The sequence below is a fragment of the Pleurodeles waltl genome, chromosome 11 (assembly GCF_031143425.1).
Source record: "Pleurodeles waltl isolate 20211129_DDA chromosome 11, aPleWal1.hap1.20221129, whole genome shotgun sequence".
Classification (NCBI taxonomy): Eukaryota; Metazoa; Chordata; class Amphibia; order Caudata; family Salamandridae; genus Pleurodeles; species Pleurodeles waltl.
Genome location: NC_090450.1, coordinates 545943349 through 545962056, shown reverse-complemented (window position 1 = coordinate 545962056; position 18708 = coordinate 545943349). Strand labels below are relative to the sequence as shown.

The following is an 18708-nucleotide window of genomic DNA, read 5'->3' as shown; positions in this document are numbered from 1 at the left end:
CAAAGTATGGGACTATGTATGTGGTATCCGTATAACGTGAACAGAGCCAAAAGGCTAGGGAGCGCTGTAAAGGATCAAAGGCATAGATGCATTCAGAGAGTGATTCTAGGTGTGGGTAGGTTTGGTTTAGTTTTAAGAGAAATGTCTTCAGCCTTTTCCTAAATTGAAGAAGAATATGGGAATTCCTGACGGATTCGCAGATGTCGTTTCAGATCCCAGGTGCGTAGATGGAGAAGGCCTGTTGCCTCATACCTTTTGTTCATGGACTTCTTGTTCTCCAGTCTGATGGTGTTCTGGCTGTGAGCAAGCAAAGTCTCTTTTTACCCTTGTGCAACAGTTTCCTAAATAGACAATAACCTGAAGAGATTAAAAACAGCATTTCACAAGTCATGGGTGTTCTAAACATTTTTAATAATATGTTGCATTGTACATATTGCTATAATTTCAATTAATTTAGCTTTCATTGTTATGAAAGTACCATGAATGTATATTGTAAAATACAATGTCTTTTAATTCATGTTCATTTAAAGTTGAACGCAATAGACCAGGCATCAGGGGCCCCAGATTGTTGTGGGACATTCTGGACCAATATGGGATGCGCGGATGGATTTGCCCTGGTGAGTGGAGGTCGCCACATCCCCAAATATCCATCATCAGTAGTAATCCTCATACTCCTCAGTCTCTGATGAGAGATCATCATTGATGTGCGGAGAGAGATTGTCTGCATCTGCAGGAGAGAATTGAGCAAAAAATGACAAATACATGGTTGAAAGCAAAGCCATTGAGATAGACACTGAAGAAGAGAACAGATGAGAAACAGTGACAAAGAGATATTGAAAGACAAGAAAAGGAGACTGCCATTGCACAAGGTCTCTGCTCAGCACACGTCCTTTACATACAGCACTTCAGTTAGATGCTTTCATGAATTTGTAAAACCACAAAAACCGTGAAAAACACCCAGAAAATGAGCCAGGAAGTCAAAAACTTTCGGCACATTCCTCTGTATAAATTATGACATTTAAATTTACAGCAAGGAAATTGTTCATAAACAACCACATGTCCATGGTTTTTCTCTTCGTTGTCTACCTGAGAACCTTTTTCCTCGCTGAGCACCCAGATCTTGGCTCTTACAAATTTTATTGGGTGATCAGCCTTCCATTTTGGTCTCAGCTGGAAGATTGCGACTGGCGCTTCACTTATTCGCTTTCATTTTCGCCATGAAAGTCATCTATTTATAAATTTTAGTCATGGTGTACATTGAAAAGAATGAGGTATGAAACGTTATGACATCGTCTGCAAAGTTAACTGAAGACTCTTTACTACCCTTTGCTACCCAGCCAGTTTTAGGAATTGCCTCACAGTACAGCTGTCTACAACACCTATTGTTGCCAAATCTTTATAATATATATAGAGTGGGCTTTGACTTTACGCAGCGGAATATCACTCTTTTACCTAATGCTATTGGCTGTTTGGTTTATCATTTCACCTTCGACAGAATGCATGCATTGTAATGTGGGAGAGAATATTTTACATTTTAACGTACACAAAATCATCAATAAATTCCTCGGTTTATTTAAGAAGAGCATCAATAAAGCAATCATTTTTAATTTAGATTTTTTACTGTGGCGTAAAGGCTTTTTAATGTTTTAGTTAGGACTCAAAATGCAAACCGGGTCTTTAGGCGTTGCCAATGCAGTCCTGCCAAGTGCCACGCATCACAGGTTAAAGATCTCACTGCATCATGGCCACAGTTGACACATTTATCAGCAGCTGCAAGCTAAGAGCGTGCTCAATAATCATTTCAGTTTTTTTTCTGCTGGAGGAGATCTTCATCCCTTTTCTGGTTGCATAATTTCTGGTGATTTGTGCTCCATTCGTTGAACTTGAGCGTTTTTCCTACAGTTTTGTTGTCTCTGCAGAAGTTGCCTGAAGATCTATAGTGTGCATTCATATACTTGAGCTGATGCCACACCCCATGCCAGGCACACCATGTGCGACTTGTAGAGCCCTCTCCGATCAGAGACAAAGCTATGACAGCTCCAAGACACTCTCTGTGAGATGGAAGTAAGAACATTTCACCCAGATTGCCTGCCAGGCAGGACACAGAATAACGGAGCACCTAGCTGCCAACACAGGTCAGCCAAAACACTTTAATGTGGAAAAAGACAGACCTCTGTGTGGGAAAGGTGGAAGTGGCCTAACGAAACTTGAGTGGACCCCCCTGCAAGGCATATGGAGGGACCCTCTCTAACCCTCTCACTCAGTCAGGATCTCTAAGGCCAGGGGCACCTCTGCCCGTGCAGAGTGCCAGGTGCATGACTGTGTGTTGCTGAGGGGACTCCACTGGAGCTCCCCACCCACCACCACCACAGGGGCTATTGTTACACCACTGAAAGGTGGGTATGTGAGAGTACGCAAAAACAGTGGAAAATAAAGGCCATAGTATAACTTCATTTAGATTCTCCTGTCATAAGTTTCCACTATTTGTTTCATTGCCACATGAACAGCCCACTCATGTAACACCGGTGATCTGGATTCTGGGCTGCATTTAGATGGCACCAAAATTCCACTACAGCCTGGAGGGAGGAAGTGTCCTTAGGCAGAACTCAGGAGACACAAAGGTGGGAGTGTTCCACAGCCTGAAGCATGACTGTCAGGTAACTCATATGGGTCACTTTCAGCAAGTGCCATTGTAGCCAACAGCATTAAGCATCCTGTGACTTGTAGTTTCACTTTCTTACTCTCAGTATGCTTAGTGATGCTGCCTAAAGACAGTACGGGCTAAAGCTCACCTCATAACACTGGTTCGGTTTACAGCTAAAATGTAAGGAGGGACTGTTGCGGAATCCCAGAGAGAGGGTTTTTTATGAATGGATGCCGGGAATGCTGCAAGCACTCAATGGGAGTGTGTTAGCATCCCAACTGCATTGAAAGAAGAGTGGGCAATGTAGTATTAGAGAAGGGACCACAGACACATTTTGTAATACATATGGCGATAGCTTATATGCGGCGGCAACACTATCTTAAAAGCGTGTTCCATCATTTGCATGGTGGCATGGCCCTTTGCATATCAAGGAAGCACTTTTCCGCTGTGCCTTTGCCATACAGTGGACATGGGTGTAGAGGCAAATGTGCCATCAGGAGGTGCACTGACTCTGAGACACACAAAAACTGCAGTCAGTGCCCCACCAGAGGGCAATGCACTGGACAACGGAAAGAGGCTTCCATGGACCCCCCAGATACACCTCTGTAGATGGTTGAATTCACTCACTGCACCTGCCTGCAAGGGGATGACTGTTCATGCAGCTGCTCGGTCTTTCCCTAAAGTACTGCCCCCAGGGGAAGCACATTGATTGTCGCTGTTTGCGCCAGCACGCTTGTTTAAAGGTTTGCCGTGCGTGGGGCAAACAGGAACAGTGCACCCGTTACATTGGGCCATATGTACGAACACATTTTTCCATTGACACAGAATGGGAAAAACCCTTTGCTACATCTGGCCCATAATTCGGGCCCAGACACACAATTCCAAAGATAAATCCTGGAGTGGATGACATCGTTACACATGAGACTGGTAAACCTGACTGCTTTGGAGCAGTCAACTAGCTGTAAGTCAGCCTTACAGGTGCTTGTTTTACTGCTGCTGGGTGGATTGATGGTACTGCTTCGGGCAATTTCAATGCTTGGGTGCACTCGAATATATGACTGAAGCAGTGCTTTAAATGGGCCGGTACTGTCCGGTACTGAGTACCGGCACTTTTTTATTTTAAGAGGGAGAGTACCGGCACATCTCAAGAAAAACGTAATACTTTTAATTGGAGAGTACCGGCACTTCTCAGAAACAAGCAGGTACTCTGGCAGAGAGTACCTGCACTTTATTTTTTCCATTTCAAGCACTGGACTGAAGGTTATACTTTGTACTACTGCAACGGATTCCTGCTTTGGCTCAATAATTAAAACTGCTATGAAGCCTCATCCGAGATGTCACACGTAAGACTTGAATGGCGCACGTGTGTAATGCAAACATGGAAATGTTATGCATTAGCAGACCAAAACCTTGCCAGCCCTGCCAATGCTTGTTAGTTATGACACACTCTATTCATTCCACAACACTGTCTTTGGCACAACACGATGCATTTTCACAGTTACTCGTGTAACTGGTTGTATTTTCAGCTGATTTAAGGCCAACGTCCCTGGATATGGTTTGTAGGAAGGCGAAGCTCAGAGTGATCCGAGTTTGAATGGGCTTGTGTAGTGTGCGAGATAGGTTCAATTTAGAAGCAAATGTTAAAAACTTTTTCTGTTTTTTTGTTGTGTTTTAAACAAAGGACTGTAATATGTGAGCTGCAGGACGCGCAGATCTCAGCAGTTAGAGAAATTGCTTGATTGTATTACCTGGATTAGAACATGTAACTGCAGGCTGGGTGTAGAGCTCTGAAGGAGGTATATTAACCCACGCTACTGGCTCACACGGATTGGTACAAGTGACCTTCAGATTTCACATAAAAATCAGAAATATGCACAATAATCTTTTGTGGGAAGTCACCCACATTTTAACCTGCAGTATTGAGAACTCGATTATTTTTCTCCCACCTCTCTCAATGCTTTCATTGTATTCTTGTTCTCTCCTTCTCTACCTCGCTTTTCAATACTTGGTTCCACCCCAAATTTCTTTTATTTTCCTATTTTCTTTGTTTACTTGGGCTGCTTTTTTTCTCTTCTTATTTACTTACCTTCACTCTGTTATTTTTGTTTCACTTTTCAAAGTCTATCCACTTTGCCCTGCATGCCCCATGTCCATTCACTGTTCACTATTCATCCTTTGTGTGCTTAGTGCTATTTTTCGTTCTCACTGAGCTGTTTGGATCTTTCTCTCTCAAATTCTGCCCCCTTTGTCTAGTTCAGTTCTTGTTCTGTAGTTTCTTTCAAACTCTTTGCCTCTTTTCTTCTATTTCGTGTCTTTCTTGCTCGCTCATCTCTCCAGCCTGCTCTGCCCATTTCAATCATTTTCTCACATTTCATCTTTCCTATTTCTCTCTTCTTTCTTCCTTCTGGTGGCATTGGTGAAGTGAGATCATTAGGTGGTGTGTACAGACCACAACAGCATTGCTAGACAGTGAGTATATAAATAAATAGCTAAGGACAGCGACAGAGACTGGGAAATGTGTGCAAACATGTTATTGTTAATACTTGCCTCGAATTGTACCAAGCAACTTTGTGGGCCCAACTTCCATCAAGGTGACATGCCGTGGTAATATCCCAAACACAACTATTTTTTCAAACAAAGATATGCCAAGTATGGCATTTTATAGCACGAGTTTCACGTGCTTTTATTTTAAAAGCAGTAGGTTCTGAAGTGACACTATTGAGAAATGTCAGTTTTTCCCTGGTTTACCAAGGAAGCCTGACCCTCCCTTGGGGTGTCTGGGATTCACCCACCACAAGAAAGGTTTGAGAAAATGCACTTTCCAAAACGTATTCAAAACATTGGAGGGTATACGGAGAGGACAATTTAACCTTGCCGGTTAGTGTTTGCAGAACACCTTAAATCCACTATTCATTATGGTCTGCAAAATTATTTCATATACTGTGATCTGTTATCTACTCTTTGCTGCTCGAACAAATTATTTTAAAAAAGCAAAGAGATACAGCTTTGGGTTATTATCTTTCATGGATTCATTCCTGGGTTTTCCGGCATTTCCCTCCATTCTTTTTGAGCAAGGTGCAAATTTAAACAAGCACTGGCAATGACAATATGTCTGGCTTTACATGGATGGTGTATGCTAATGTGAAGCAATATACGTAGATAGCATAGGAATGTGTACGATTTTGTGTGGAAACAAAGAATTGTAGAATAATATTTGTATAGGATAAATGGTCAGGTGACAGTTGCACTGTCAAGTCAGACCTAAAACTCCACGTATGTTAGAGAGTGCCCTTCTCCAATCCGTGCTGCTGCCAGAAAAAAACATCATAAATTATTCTAGATATCTAAGGCACTTTAGTAGGTTTACAGTGGCATGTGTGTGCCCCTGAAAGTTGAAGCTCAGGCAGCTGAATAAATAAAGTGATCACAGCTGCATGGAGTGCAACCACTTTTTTGTGGAAGTGCACAAGTTCTGCCCAATCAAAACATGTACTCCTGGCTCTCAACATGTTGGCGGAGCCAAAGCCTGTCTCTAGTCATACTCACGCAATTGTCTAGTGATACCTGTGCTGTCAAACCAGGCCATAAAAATTACACAAACCTTGCAGTCTCTCGCCTTTTGTCCATTGAGCTACAGTTTTTACCGATTCATACATCATAAAGATTGCTCAGTTTACAGAGATGTACAGGGTTAAGACAGCAGACAGTTTACACCAGACAACCAGACTAGTGTCTCTGGCAGCAGTAGTGGCTATCACCGAGCTGTTGTCTTGGAACATATATTTGTAACGTCTATTTTTTTGTCTACAAACATCAATATTTCAGTTTAAGAACCTACACACATTTTGCTATAAATTTATATTTTCATTTTGGAAAAAATAAACTAAGTTTCCCCGAGTTAATCGTTATCCTTCAAATGTTTTAGTAAATCCACATATCTAATGTATATAGCAAGGGACCTTGTGACTCAGAGCAGCCTGGCATGAGTAAATCTCAAACACATGGCTCCGTCATGCGTACAGTGCCCCCGAAATAATGTTCTCTAAAAGGGCTTCTTAATAGGCAAAAATAAGGTGATCACTCCACCGTAGCTGCTATTTGGGCCTGCATTGTAGTTTTCCTAAGTGGCTACCATGTTTCATGTGGCTACTCAGGAACTTCTTTTGTTTTTTTTCAAAAACAAACTATGAAAGCGGAGTTGTTTTAGAAATAAAACACTAATGGCCTTGGCACCCTGAGAGTTTTCCCCCAACGATGGAGCTAATTTTTATTTCAAAGTATTCGGGCCTTCAAGGCAGTCTCAGTCTCGAACAAGAAAACATGAAGTAGGAACATCCACCCCCTCTAGGACAGAAGGTCTGATGTCTTTTGACTGACAGCCCAATATTCAAGGAGCCATCAGTCAATGGTTTCCCCAGGCAGAAGTAGCAGAGGCTTCACTAAGAGAAAGAGAGTGGTTCAGTCTGCTCATAACGGAGGAAGAGAAGCAACGATCTGGTGGACAGGTTACTCTGCCATGTTTATGGTGGAGTACTCTGTCCTTCAAAATATTCGAACTCTAAATAGCACAATTTGTCTCAGTCTGACTTTTACCAGGTTTGGAAAAACTAAATGTCTGTGCGCTTAAGCTACATCTCAACTGTAAAGGTTGAATTTACTCTGTTGAAAATTTAAGCCCTTCAAAGATGTGTCCGAACACTAAAACACAGAAAAGAATATGTACATGTGGCCTTGTATAATTTGGTTAAAGAAAATCAACCACTGGTGAAACAGGATTTTCTAAATACCAAACGTCCAACTACCTGCATTGTGTGCGTATCTACTGACCATGGTACATGTTTCCCACCATTTAGGAAGCCTCTCCTTATGCAGGAGATTATTCCACACATTTCCACTGTGGCCCTGGATCCAAGTAGGAGAGGCCTTGGAGAATATACAGGAGTTTTACTTTTAGATCAAATCTTAGGTGTTACCTATAGCTAACCTTAAAGGCCTATTCAAGGCTTTGAATCTGTTATGTGAATAGTCCTACTGGAATAGAAGAAGAGAGTTTCTATGACTAGACTGTGCTGTATTTGGGCCACCATTCATCAAGAGTTGCATTATATTATCCTAATGTATGTAGAGCCACCTACTTCTAAAAACTGTGCAATAAACTCCATTAATAATCAAAAAATAGATGTGTGTATATTTATGTCTCTATAATGTTCTGTAACACTATCACCACTCAAGCAAACAGGAAAAAACAGAACACTGTGAGAAGGGTAATGATTAAAATTTTGCTAGTGCTTTCACTGCTAAATATATTGTTTGGCTTAATTTTAGGAATATCACTTCACTAGCTATTTCTGACCATTTTATATATAAAAGTATTCTCAATTATCGCACATTAAAATCTCAGGTATGCATTGTATGAAGAAAGCAATTATTTTTGTTTTTTTTCACTGCTGCAGGTTTTTAAAATGTTTTAGTCAGTGCTTAATTTGTAAATAAAAACGTGCTGGTGCCAGAGTTCTCCTCTGAAACACGCGGCTGCTGCAATTAAATGTGCGAGAACGGAATACTGAAGTCATCTTGGGCCTCTTTAATCCATTTACAGTCACTCCCTGTCCCTTCAGCTCACTCTTGCAGCTTTCAGCTTTCTCCCTTTGGGGTGCTTTTTCGTTTTTCTCTTACTCTATCCCTCTCGTTTGTGTCTTTTGCTCGCAGCAAATCCTTGAGGCAGAAAAATAAGTGCCGGCCCTCAAAAATGAATGTCAGTGCCCCGCACCAGAAACCACTGGTTCAAATTAAGCACTGATTTTAGTCAAGACGCAAGAGCGAGCCTAACTTTAAGATGGCTGTTCTGTTGTGTTGTCCATTTTAGATTGAGACCTCGGTCTTCAAGATGACCACCCAAAGTCTTGCAAGATCAGTAACCAAAGTTGCAATCTTATGCTGTCTTTTGGGTGGCCATGTTGGGGTCAGGCCATCCTGCTCTCACAATTTTAAACAAAGTTGTTGTGTACTGTAACTCTTTAATAAGCTATAACATATTACATCTGTTGTATCTATTTATTTATGCCCGTGAATCCATGCTTCAAATTTAGTTCTGTCTTGTGTCTTGGATCTAAGGTGTCAGTCTTTCCATATCCATTCCATAAGGAACTTGAAGTATTTCATGTGCTCCTGTTAATCATTGCTAAAACATAGTCTTATATGTTCTTCACTGAGTCATTGTTTTTAGTTTGCAAACTACCGCCAGAAATTAACAACATTTGATTCACATTCTTCAGTTCGCATAATGTATACAACCTGGATACTTACACCTAAATTTGATATTATCAAGTTTGTGGCAATCATTTTCTCTGATGTTGACTTCAGACCGTTGCACTTGATTGTATTTAAAAATGAGTTATCCCTTCCCTGTCATTAGGTGGGTTGTTTCTGTATACATAGATAACATATTTACAGTGTATTGGGGGCATGCTGAGTACAACACGAGGTCCCATGTAAAAGTAGACAATAAAGTAGTTCCTTTTTAAAACGTCGTGGATTCTTTCTGCTCATTGCAAAGAATTTCAAACAGGTGTGCAAGTACATTTATGCAGAGTACTGTCAATGTCACGAGAGAGGAAGTGCGGATGCTTTTACTTTTAAAACAAGAATAGATGTTTTCCGGTGAGCGCAAACCAGTTAAATATTCTTTTGGGCGGAAGTATACTTTTAAGTAGCATGGCAAAGAATGTTCGAAGAGAGGGATCAACGTTTAAGAGACACTGGGCCGAGGTCTGCAGTTGTCACCTGGCTACCAAACAACAGATGGACGTTTGGTGCCATTCACACTTCTCTAGACTCGCGCACACTCCCATAAGTATTATCTTGTACTGCAGACCAAAATACCACAACTAACATTTCACCTCACAACAATATCATCCCGTTGGAGTTAACTATAGAAAATCTAAACCCAAGGTATCATACTTGTTTATGCGGCATTTAGGACATAATATTATTCTCAGACGATATTTTTGCTAACAATATGCTGATACACAACGCACTTTATATTCATGTATGTGCTCTGCTGCGTAGTATTTTACCCCAAAGTAAACAGTTTTGTACACATGTATGCAGAGTCTAATGGAGTGCGATGCCCGAAGCTCCACCTTGAAGCCCGCAGCCAGTGCTATGAAACGGTGACGTAACAAATACCAAGTCAACGTAGTCTTGAGTCCACCTCAAGCCTCTTTAATCGAGTACGAGAGTCCCCCTGCCCATTTATCTCACTCCTGCAGGTTCCTGCTTTCTCCCTCTGAGATGATTTCCAGTCTTTGTGTTTCTCCGTCATTCATCTTTGTTTGTTTTTCCCTTTCTTGTTCTCAGGAAAGGCCCTATGAGAAAAAATAAGAGCTGGTCCCCAAAAACGAGTCTCTGTGGGCCACAGCGGCTCAAATTAAACACTGCGTGTATGTGTTTGGTAGTCCTCTTTTGTGCACAATGAAGAGCAATACAATTACTGGCTGATTACCTGCCCTGACTAAGTTGCAAATGGGTTATTTTGATATTTCTGATATATAAGATTCTTAGGTGCTCATAAAGATGGTTAAAACTTCATGAATACACTATGCGGCGTGAGAGAAACGCCACTCCTTAAATCATAATCTAGTTCTGTGAAATAAAATATTAATTTGAGCAATTCATGTGCACACGTCATTTGTATGTTGCCACTTACTGCCCCTTGCCTATGCCCACAACTGCTCATTATATGACTTAGCAGTTTCATGAAAAAGGACTTTAGTGTTTTCAAGAACACTGCCAGTGTGCAGGTTAACCCTCTCAGCCTCCCCTGGCTCCTACTGACAGGAGGAGGAGGGGGTTGAGGCACACTCCATCTGCTTAAAAACAGGCATCACTGTGGACAGATGTCTGGATTGAGCTTCCAGTCCTATCAAGGAGCTAGGAGAGGAGTTGAGGTGGGTCTTCCCCTTTTTAATCCTGGCCCATCCTTCTTGGGAATCGTGGCTTTGTGGTTCACATATCCGATTCTTGCTCTGCTGCTGCCATGGAGCGCCCAGATGCCAGCAAAGAAACCAAGGTAAGTAAAAAAAAAAGGGTTGCTTCTCTGTCCATGTGTGAGAGCGTGTTTGTGAGTGTGTGAATGATTGAGGGCAAATAAGATTGAGTGTGTGTTAGTGTGTTTGAGAGTGTCAATGGCAGTGGCAATCCTTGAGACTGAGTGTGATTCTAAATAATGAAACCGCATGTCAAGGAGTGAGTGAAGGAGTGTGAGTGAGTTATAAGTGAGTGAGGGGACATTTTGAGAGGGATTGGGAGTGAGTCAGGGACTTATCTATCAGGGGTGCAGCAGGGGTGGCCCCACCACTGCCTGGCCTACCGCCAACGCATACAGGAGGGTAAATAGACTTGTCAATTTCTGCCTACCTTGCTACCTTTTTTGTTCTTTTCTTAGTTCAATTTTGTTCCTTAAAACTGGTGTTAAATTTCAAAGTTTACTAGAGTATGGTACAGATCGGGATATATTACAGGAGCTCTTCACCCGCGCACAATACACAATCAGCTATCAGAATCACTGATATCTCAGTTATTACCCACCAGAATACCCCCAATACCTAAAACGCAAACGGGGCAGTAGTAGAACTACATTACAATCTCCAAATGTAAAGAAATATGCTGATGTATAGACTGGTAATTAGAGGGAATTGCTAGGAGATAACATGCGAGATGCTAAGAGGTGCAAATGGACAGATAGTTAGAACAGAAGAACTGGGAGAGAAATACGTGATCGCAAATATGTAGTAACATAGGGTCAGATGCAGGAAACGTTTAGCGAGTCGCAAACGGCAAAAAGTGCTGTTTGCGGCTCGCTAAACGCATTTCCCTATGCAGAAATGCATATTGCGAGTCGGGACCAACTCGCAATATGCATTTCAGAATCGCAAATAGGAAGGGTTGTTCCCTTCCTATTTGCGATTCGGAGTGGAATGCAATACCATTTGCGACCGCATATGCGGTCGCAAAGGGTATCGCAGTTACCATCCACTTCAAGTGGATGGTAACCCACTCGCAAATTGGAAGGGGTCCCCATGGGACCCCTTCCACTTTGAGAATGGACCCAAAATTATTTTTTCAGGGCAGGTAGTGGTCCAATGGACCACTACCTGCCCTGAAAAAATACCGAAAGTAAAGGTTTCGTTTTTTTTTTAAGTGCAGCTCGTTTTCCTTTAAGGAAAACGGGCTACACTTAAAAAAAAAAAAACTGCTTTATTGATAAAGCAGTCACGAACATGGAGGTCTGCTGACGACAGCAGGCCTCCATGTTTGCGAGTGCCTAGACTCGCTATGGGGCCGCAATTTGCGACCCACCTCATTAATATTAATGAGGTGGGTCATTGCGACCCCATAGCGAGTCGCAGACGGTGTCTGAGACACCGTTCTGCATTGGAAATTGCGACTTGCAATTTGCGAGTCGCTCCGACTCGCAAATTGCAAGTCGCAATTTCCAAATTTGCTACATCTGGCCCATAGTTTTTGATGCAAAGAATTGGAAATTAAGGAATTAAGGGGCTACAGTAGCTGAGGAGGGCGCAGATCTATAAGATTGTAAAATGATTCAATGTTAAAATATATATGTATAACTACCTCATGCTATGATTATTATAATATGAGTACGATTGTACTGATTACCTCCCAAAAGAGAGTTGAAAAAAAAATCAAGGGTGCAGCAGATGCAGTAGCAATAAAAGGGGCCTCCTGAATTAAAACAGAAAACTTGTATTCTGGGGGTACTATTCATAAACTGCATTCTGTAGTACATTTAGTAGGAGACGTACAATAGTACTACTAATGTACTATAAAATACTATTCACAAACCTACAATTGTACGTATCCACCTCCACCTCGCTTATCTTTCTATGGAAATCCTTGCACATGTACGTTTACTTCTGAGTAGTAAATGAGCAAGTGATCAGCGTGAGTGGCTGGAAAAAAGAGGCATACTTATTACTAAATGGGAGACGTTTAAGGAGAGGATTAGGGAAGAATTTAGGGAGGGACATGCACCCCTCACAGAAGATTAAGTCCATTGCTGTTCACAAACTGTAAACAACTGTAAATCTTTTTTTTTTTTTTTTAAATCTGTTTATTAAGCTTAATACAAAACAGGGTACAAGAGTAGCAGTACAGTACATAATGCTTGGTGAGAGAATGCCCGGCTTCCCACTCCATGTGCTTTTCTTAACGTTTGTACATTACGCTGTACAACATAGCTGTATTTTAGTGTACTGACTTTCAATTAACATTATATAACAAATAACACTTGACATAAAGGTTATTATTCTTAAATATGTATGTTAGCGTCAAATATAATACTGAGAGCGTATATCTGTGTAGGCATTGAGGGCTTCATTTCTATGTATGCGCTGCGGTGTAGGGAGCTTACAGTAGCAAAGGGCGTCTGGCGGGAAAATAAGTTATGGGTTAAGCATGGCATTACTGTAGGATGGGACTGTTTTCAACAAACTTGATTGTTATGGTTAATTTTAGTAATAGCGTGTCCCAGGAGTGTTAAAGGGATTTTCTCATGGTGGATATTTGTCATCTCTGGATTCAATTCTAACTACAAAAAGGTCCCAGCTTTCAGTCCCACCTTGTGTCTGACCTCTATTTTGTAATTGCCTTAGTGTTTGAGATTCTGCCAGTGTGTAATCGTGCAGGTCTCGCAGCCAGAGGGAATGAGAAGGGGCATTTGGGGCCTTCCAATGTGTAGCTATCAGGCGTTTATATGTCACAAATGCCAGATCCACAAACTTGTGGATATGTTTATCTCCTTTTGTGCGATGGCGTATGTTAAGCAGACAAGATGCTGGAGTAGGGGTTAATATCTGCTCTACCACGTCAGCGGTTGTAGCAACGACGCGGTTCCAGCTAGCGTTAATTGCGTGGCATTCCCAGACCATATGGTAGAAAGTTGCTGCGGGGGTAGCGCATCTCAGACATATGGAGTTAGCGCCTGGGTATATTTTATGAATACGAGCTGGGGAGAGATATGCTTGATGCACATAATTGAATTGCGTGTATCTTAATCTGGAGTTGCGAGATAAAAACTTAATCGAACTAAGGGCTGTGTCCCAGGATTTTTGTGCAATTGGTGCAGGAAGGACGATGTCCCAGCGGTGCTTGACCTGGGTAAGGGCCTTGCAGCTACCCGCTAGAAGGATTTTATATAGTTTGGTAACAGCGCGTTTTGCCTCACTCATAGAGAGTATTGCAGTAAGTAGGGGAGATTCTTTTGGTTCGTTGTGACCGCAGCCCCATATGTGACGTAGAAGATTAGTTATGGCATTGTATGTCAGAAAGGCACCCGGTTTCATTACCTCCGTAGCCATCAAGTCCATAAACTTGACTGCACTGGAGTCATAATAAAAATCTCCTACGTTCAGGGTATTAACCGCTCGTACGTCATGATGAGAAGTTAGGGCCTGGATACCTGGTAGCTGTGGTATTGGGAGCAGGGGAGAATAGGGGAGGGGCTGCCCTTTGCCCTGTACGTATCTCTTCCAGCAATGTCTGGCCGAGTCCAGTAAGGGAGTATTATGTTGTAGATGAGAGGGGCCCGTTAGTAAAAATGTTAATGTCGATGTTGGGGTTGTGTAAGCCCTTATAGCTATGGACTCTGTATTGGATGGTTCATTGAGCCATTTAGTGACCCACTGAAGTTGGGCTGCTGCATAATACAGCTCAAGGTTCGGCATGCCCAGGCCCCCCTCTTCTTGTGGATAGTGTGTGGTAGTTAGAGCTACTCTGCGTCTGTCTCTGCCCCAGAGCAACTCAGTTAATAGGGAATGCGCTTTGTGGAAAAACGAACGCGGCAAGATCACCGGAAGTGCGGAGAAATAGTATAAAAATCTCGGTAATATTAGCATCTTGGCTATTGCTGTCCGGCCCATTGGCGATAGAGGTAAGGAACTCCAAAATATCAAGGAGCCTCGGGTGGAGCGAAGCAGCCTGTCTATGTTACCTTCCCTTAAATCTGACATAGAGTGATATACTTGAACACCCAGATATTTGAAAGTCTGGTGTGTCCATGGTAGTTGATGCATGGGGAGAGACGCTCGCTGTACAGAGGGCAGACAAGTAAGAGGGAAGATACAGGATTTAGACCAATTCACATGTAAGCCAGAGACAAGAGCAAACATATTCAGTATGCGCATTATCCCGGGAAGGGAGACAGAATGATTGCGCAAGTAAATCAGGGCATCATCTGAGTACAATGATATTATGTGATATGTGTCAAACTCCCGTATGCCCCATCTTTGTGCGCATCCCCTGAGCTTAATTGCGAGTGGTTCCATAGCTATTGCGAAAAGCAGTGGAGAAAGCGGGCAGCCCTGCCTGGTTCCTCTATTTACAGGAAAGGCTTCCGACACTACCAGGCCGGTTTTAACTCGGGCTGTTGGTTTAGAATATAGTGTAGCAATCCAGCTGATAAAGCCACTCTGGAAGCCAAACACCTTGAGGGTGCGGAATAAATATTCCCAACCTAGTGTGTCGAACGCCTTCTCTATATCTAGTGACACGGTCACACTATTTGGGTCAGTGGTGTTTTGCATGATACGGATTAGGCGCCTTATGTTAAGAAAGGTGTTTCTACCCGGGATAAACCCCGACTGGTCAGGGTGTATTAAGTGCGGCAAATGGGGGAGCAATCTGTTTGCTAGGATTTTCCCTAGGAGTTTGCAATCCGAGTTCAAAAGAGAGAGTGGTCTGTATGATCTAACATCCAGTGGATCTCGTCCCGGTTTTGGTAGGACCACTATTAATGCTTCCCTCATAGAGTCTGGTAATTGTTTTCTATTTCGTGCTTCATTAAACACCTCTAGTAAGGGTTGCAGTAGGTGAGTGCTTTGTGAGTTATAGTATTCTAGTGGTAGACCATCTGTGCCAGGGGTCTTGCCGCGCGCCATCTGGGAGAGGGCCAAGCGAAGATCCTCAATAGTAATGGGGCCATCTAGAATGTCAGCGTTATTGGCAATATTTGAATTTTGAGGGATCTGAGCTAGAAATTCAGCCAGCTGTTGTTCTGCAGGGGGGATAGAGGATTGGTATAACGAGTAATAATACGTGTAAAAGGCCTTGTTAATATCAGCTTGAGTGTTAACCACTATTCCTGTTTGTAATTTGATAGCCCCTATCGGCGACGATTGCAGAGATTGACGCACCAGCCTCGCCAGCAGTTTGCCCGATCTGTCCCCCTCGGCGTGTTGTCTCGTTTTGAAGTGTCTGTAGTCATGCTTGCTAAGACTGTCATCCGTTTCTCTGTATTTTGCTTTCAGTGAGATTAGTGTTTCTAGTGGGGTATTATTTGTTGAGACTTCGATCTCCGCCCTATGTATTTCGGATTCTAATTTTAATAACTCTGTGGTCAGCATTTTCTTAATGCCCACAGATGCTGCCAGGCAATGCCCTCTAATTACTACTTTATGGGCATCCCACTCAGTTGCTCGGGTTGATGTTGTGTTTTTATTTAGAGAGAAATAGGACGACAGACATGTGGCCAATTCAGTATTAAAAGGGGGGTCAGTCAGGGCGTCTGGCTGCAGGCGCCATGTTGGAATACGGGCATGGATGTAGCCCCAGACCAATGTAGAGTAGTGTGGGTTGTGGTCTGATAGAGTACGGGCTAGGTAGCCAGATGTAGCTACCTTTGGGATTATGTTAGGTGTAGCGAAGAACATATCTAACCTGGTATGAAGTTTGTGCACTGGTGAATAGAAAGAATACTCACGTAGTGTGGGATGAAAAGTTCTCCAAATTTCGCTTAGCCTATTATTAGATGCCCAATCTGCCAGGTCAAGCGATGCTCGTTTAGCCGGGGCGTGAGTTAATGGAGGGGTAGAACGGTCTTTCAAGATATCTAGAACGCAGTTAAAGTCCCCGCCCCATATGGCATCTGTTGCGGGGTCGCTGAGCATGCTGCTACCCAGTGCCTTGAGGAAGTCTTGTTGATTTGTATTAGGAGTGTATAATGTTATCAGGGCTAGGGGGATTCCGTCTAAAGTACCCTCCAGTACCACGTACCGCCCGTTTGGGTCACATTGCGTGCGGGACATGGTGTATGGAACCCCGGGGGCTATCCAGATTATCGCTCCTCTAGCATATGTTGAGAAGGTGGTCCCGTATAATTGGCCTTTCCATTTTGTTTTGGTATATGCCAGCGAGGACTCAACTAGATGGGTTTCTTGCAGCATAGCTATGTGTATCTGGTGCCTCCTGAGGTATGTATAAATCCGTTGCCTTTTGCTTGCGGATGCCATGCCCTTTACATTCCATGTGAGAATTTTATAGTGTGTGGTATAGCGCTGATTTTGGGATGCCATGGAATTTAAGTGAGTCAGTATGGGGGGATATCGCCTGTGGCTGCGTAAACCTGAATTTCTTTGTCCTTAGAAACGCATACTTATCAATTAGCCTCCTAGTCACTGGAGTGTGTGACCTGCCTCTTAGGTATATATTGTGTTGTGACGCTCTGTAAATAGTACATGTCAATACATATAACAATAAAACATTCCATTCGACTACAACTATAAAATCTACTATACTTAGCAGCAGTTGCGATAAGAACAGGAAGAAAACAAAACTTGTCGAATTAGGGTAACGGTCCATATGGAGCGGGGGGTGATCCAAGACTGCAGGTGGTTGAGTGTCTTAGACCCGGCCCATTTTGCGCATGTTGGTATCCTTGCCGAGCAGGAGCGGCAGCAAGCCGACCACACGAGTTAGGGAAAGTAATTTTGTGATGACAAACTACGGAAGTATCTAGACAGGAGTAGCGGATGAGGCGATCTCCTATCTTCAGGGGAAAAGATTTAACAAATGTCATCTGCTGTACGTGGAGTAAGGCTGGGCCCGCGGGCAGACTCCGCCGAGTCGGAGTTTAACTCTGGGTCAGGATCTGTTTCTGATTGTCCAGATAAGGATGTCGGTGATGCGTTGGCAAATCGCAATGTAGACTGTAGCAATAGGGATCTTTCAACTCGCGATTGTTCAGGAGTAGGTTTGTTATCATGTTTACTGCGAGGTCTGCGTTTATCCCTTGGAGGTAGGCTTTTATCATTGGGTGGAAGTGGGTCAGCTAGACCTTTTGCGTGAAGCCATGTCCATGCGTCTTCAGGCGTAGAGAAGAATAAAGTGCGGGTATTGTCTTGTATGCAAAGTTTAGCGGGGAACAATAAGGAGTATTTGATATTGTGCTCTCTCAAACGCTCCTTGACCCGGTAGAATGAGTTTCGTTTTTTTTGTACCTCTACTGTAAAATCCAGGTAGGCGGTTATTTGCGTGTTCTCAAAGTGCATTGGGCCTGTTTTTCGGAATAGTTGCAGTATAAGGTCTCTATCACGGTAGTTCAGTAATTTTGCTATGAGGGGACGTGGATATGCACCCGGTGGTGGAAGTCTGCCCGGGACCCTGTGGGCGCGCTCTATGGAAAAGAACTTTGGGACATTATTTTTCAATACCGATTCCGTCAGCCATTTTTCGATAAAGAGTTCTGTGCTGGGGCCCTCGACGCGCTCCGGAAATCCCACGAACCGGATGTTATTTCGACGCGATCTGCCTTCGGCTTCCTCAGCTCTGCATTTAAGTGTCTCAACTTCTGTTTTTATAGCACCCAGCTGTGACTTAACCTCACGCATAGATGGCGTTAGGTGCAACGTGTCTTTTTCCAGCTCAGCGACCCTTTCTGCCAGCGCCTGTTGGTCCGTGCGGAGCAAGTTAACATCTTCTGTGATTGAGCCAATCTTCGCCTCCAAGGTTGTTTTAGTATCGAGTATGGCTTGTAGCACTTTTTCGAATTGTGCTGAGTGCGTTTGCAATGTCCCTTCCATTTTCTGAAGGGCTTGATATGTGTCTGAGGCCCCGGAAGATAGAGGCGGCGTAGTGGAGTCCATGGTTCCAGGGGGCGCTCGTGGAGTTTTTGGTTTTCCCATTAGGTGTTTTTTGTGCGATGCTGTTGTTGGTCTTTGGATTTAACGTTGCGTTGCTTGATTTTATCGCATTGGCTAGGTACTTTG

At 43.1% G+C, this 18708-nt stretch overlaps 1 protein-coding gene across 1 annotated transcript in view; it reads right to left on the bottom strand.

The window, feature by feature from the left end:
• Positions 1-392: 392 nt before the first annotated feature.
• LOC138265874 (kazal-type serine protease inhibitor domain-containing protein 1-like) overlaps positions 393-18708 on the bottom strand; it is a 92569-nt gene continuing 74253 nt past the window's right edge. Inside the window, exon 4 of the mRNA XM_069213993.1 lies at positions 393-727. Within this exon, the coding sequence (XP_069070094.1) occupies positions 654-727 (74 nt within the window). The 3' untranslated portion in view covers positions 393-653. The remainder of the gene's footprint in view (positions 728-18708) is intronic.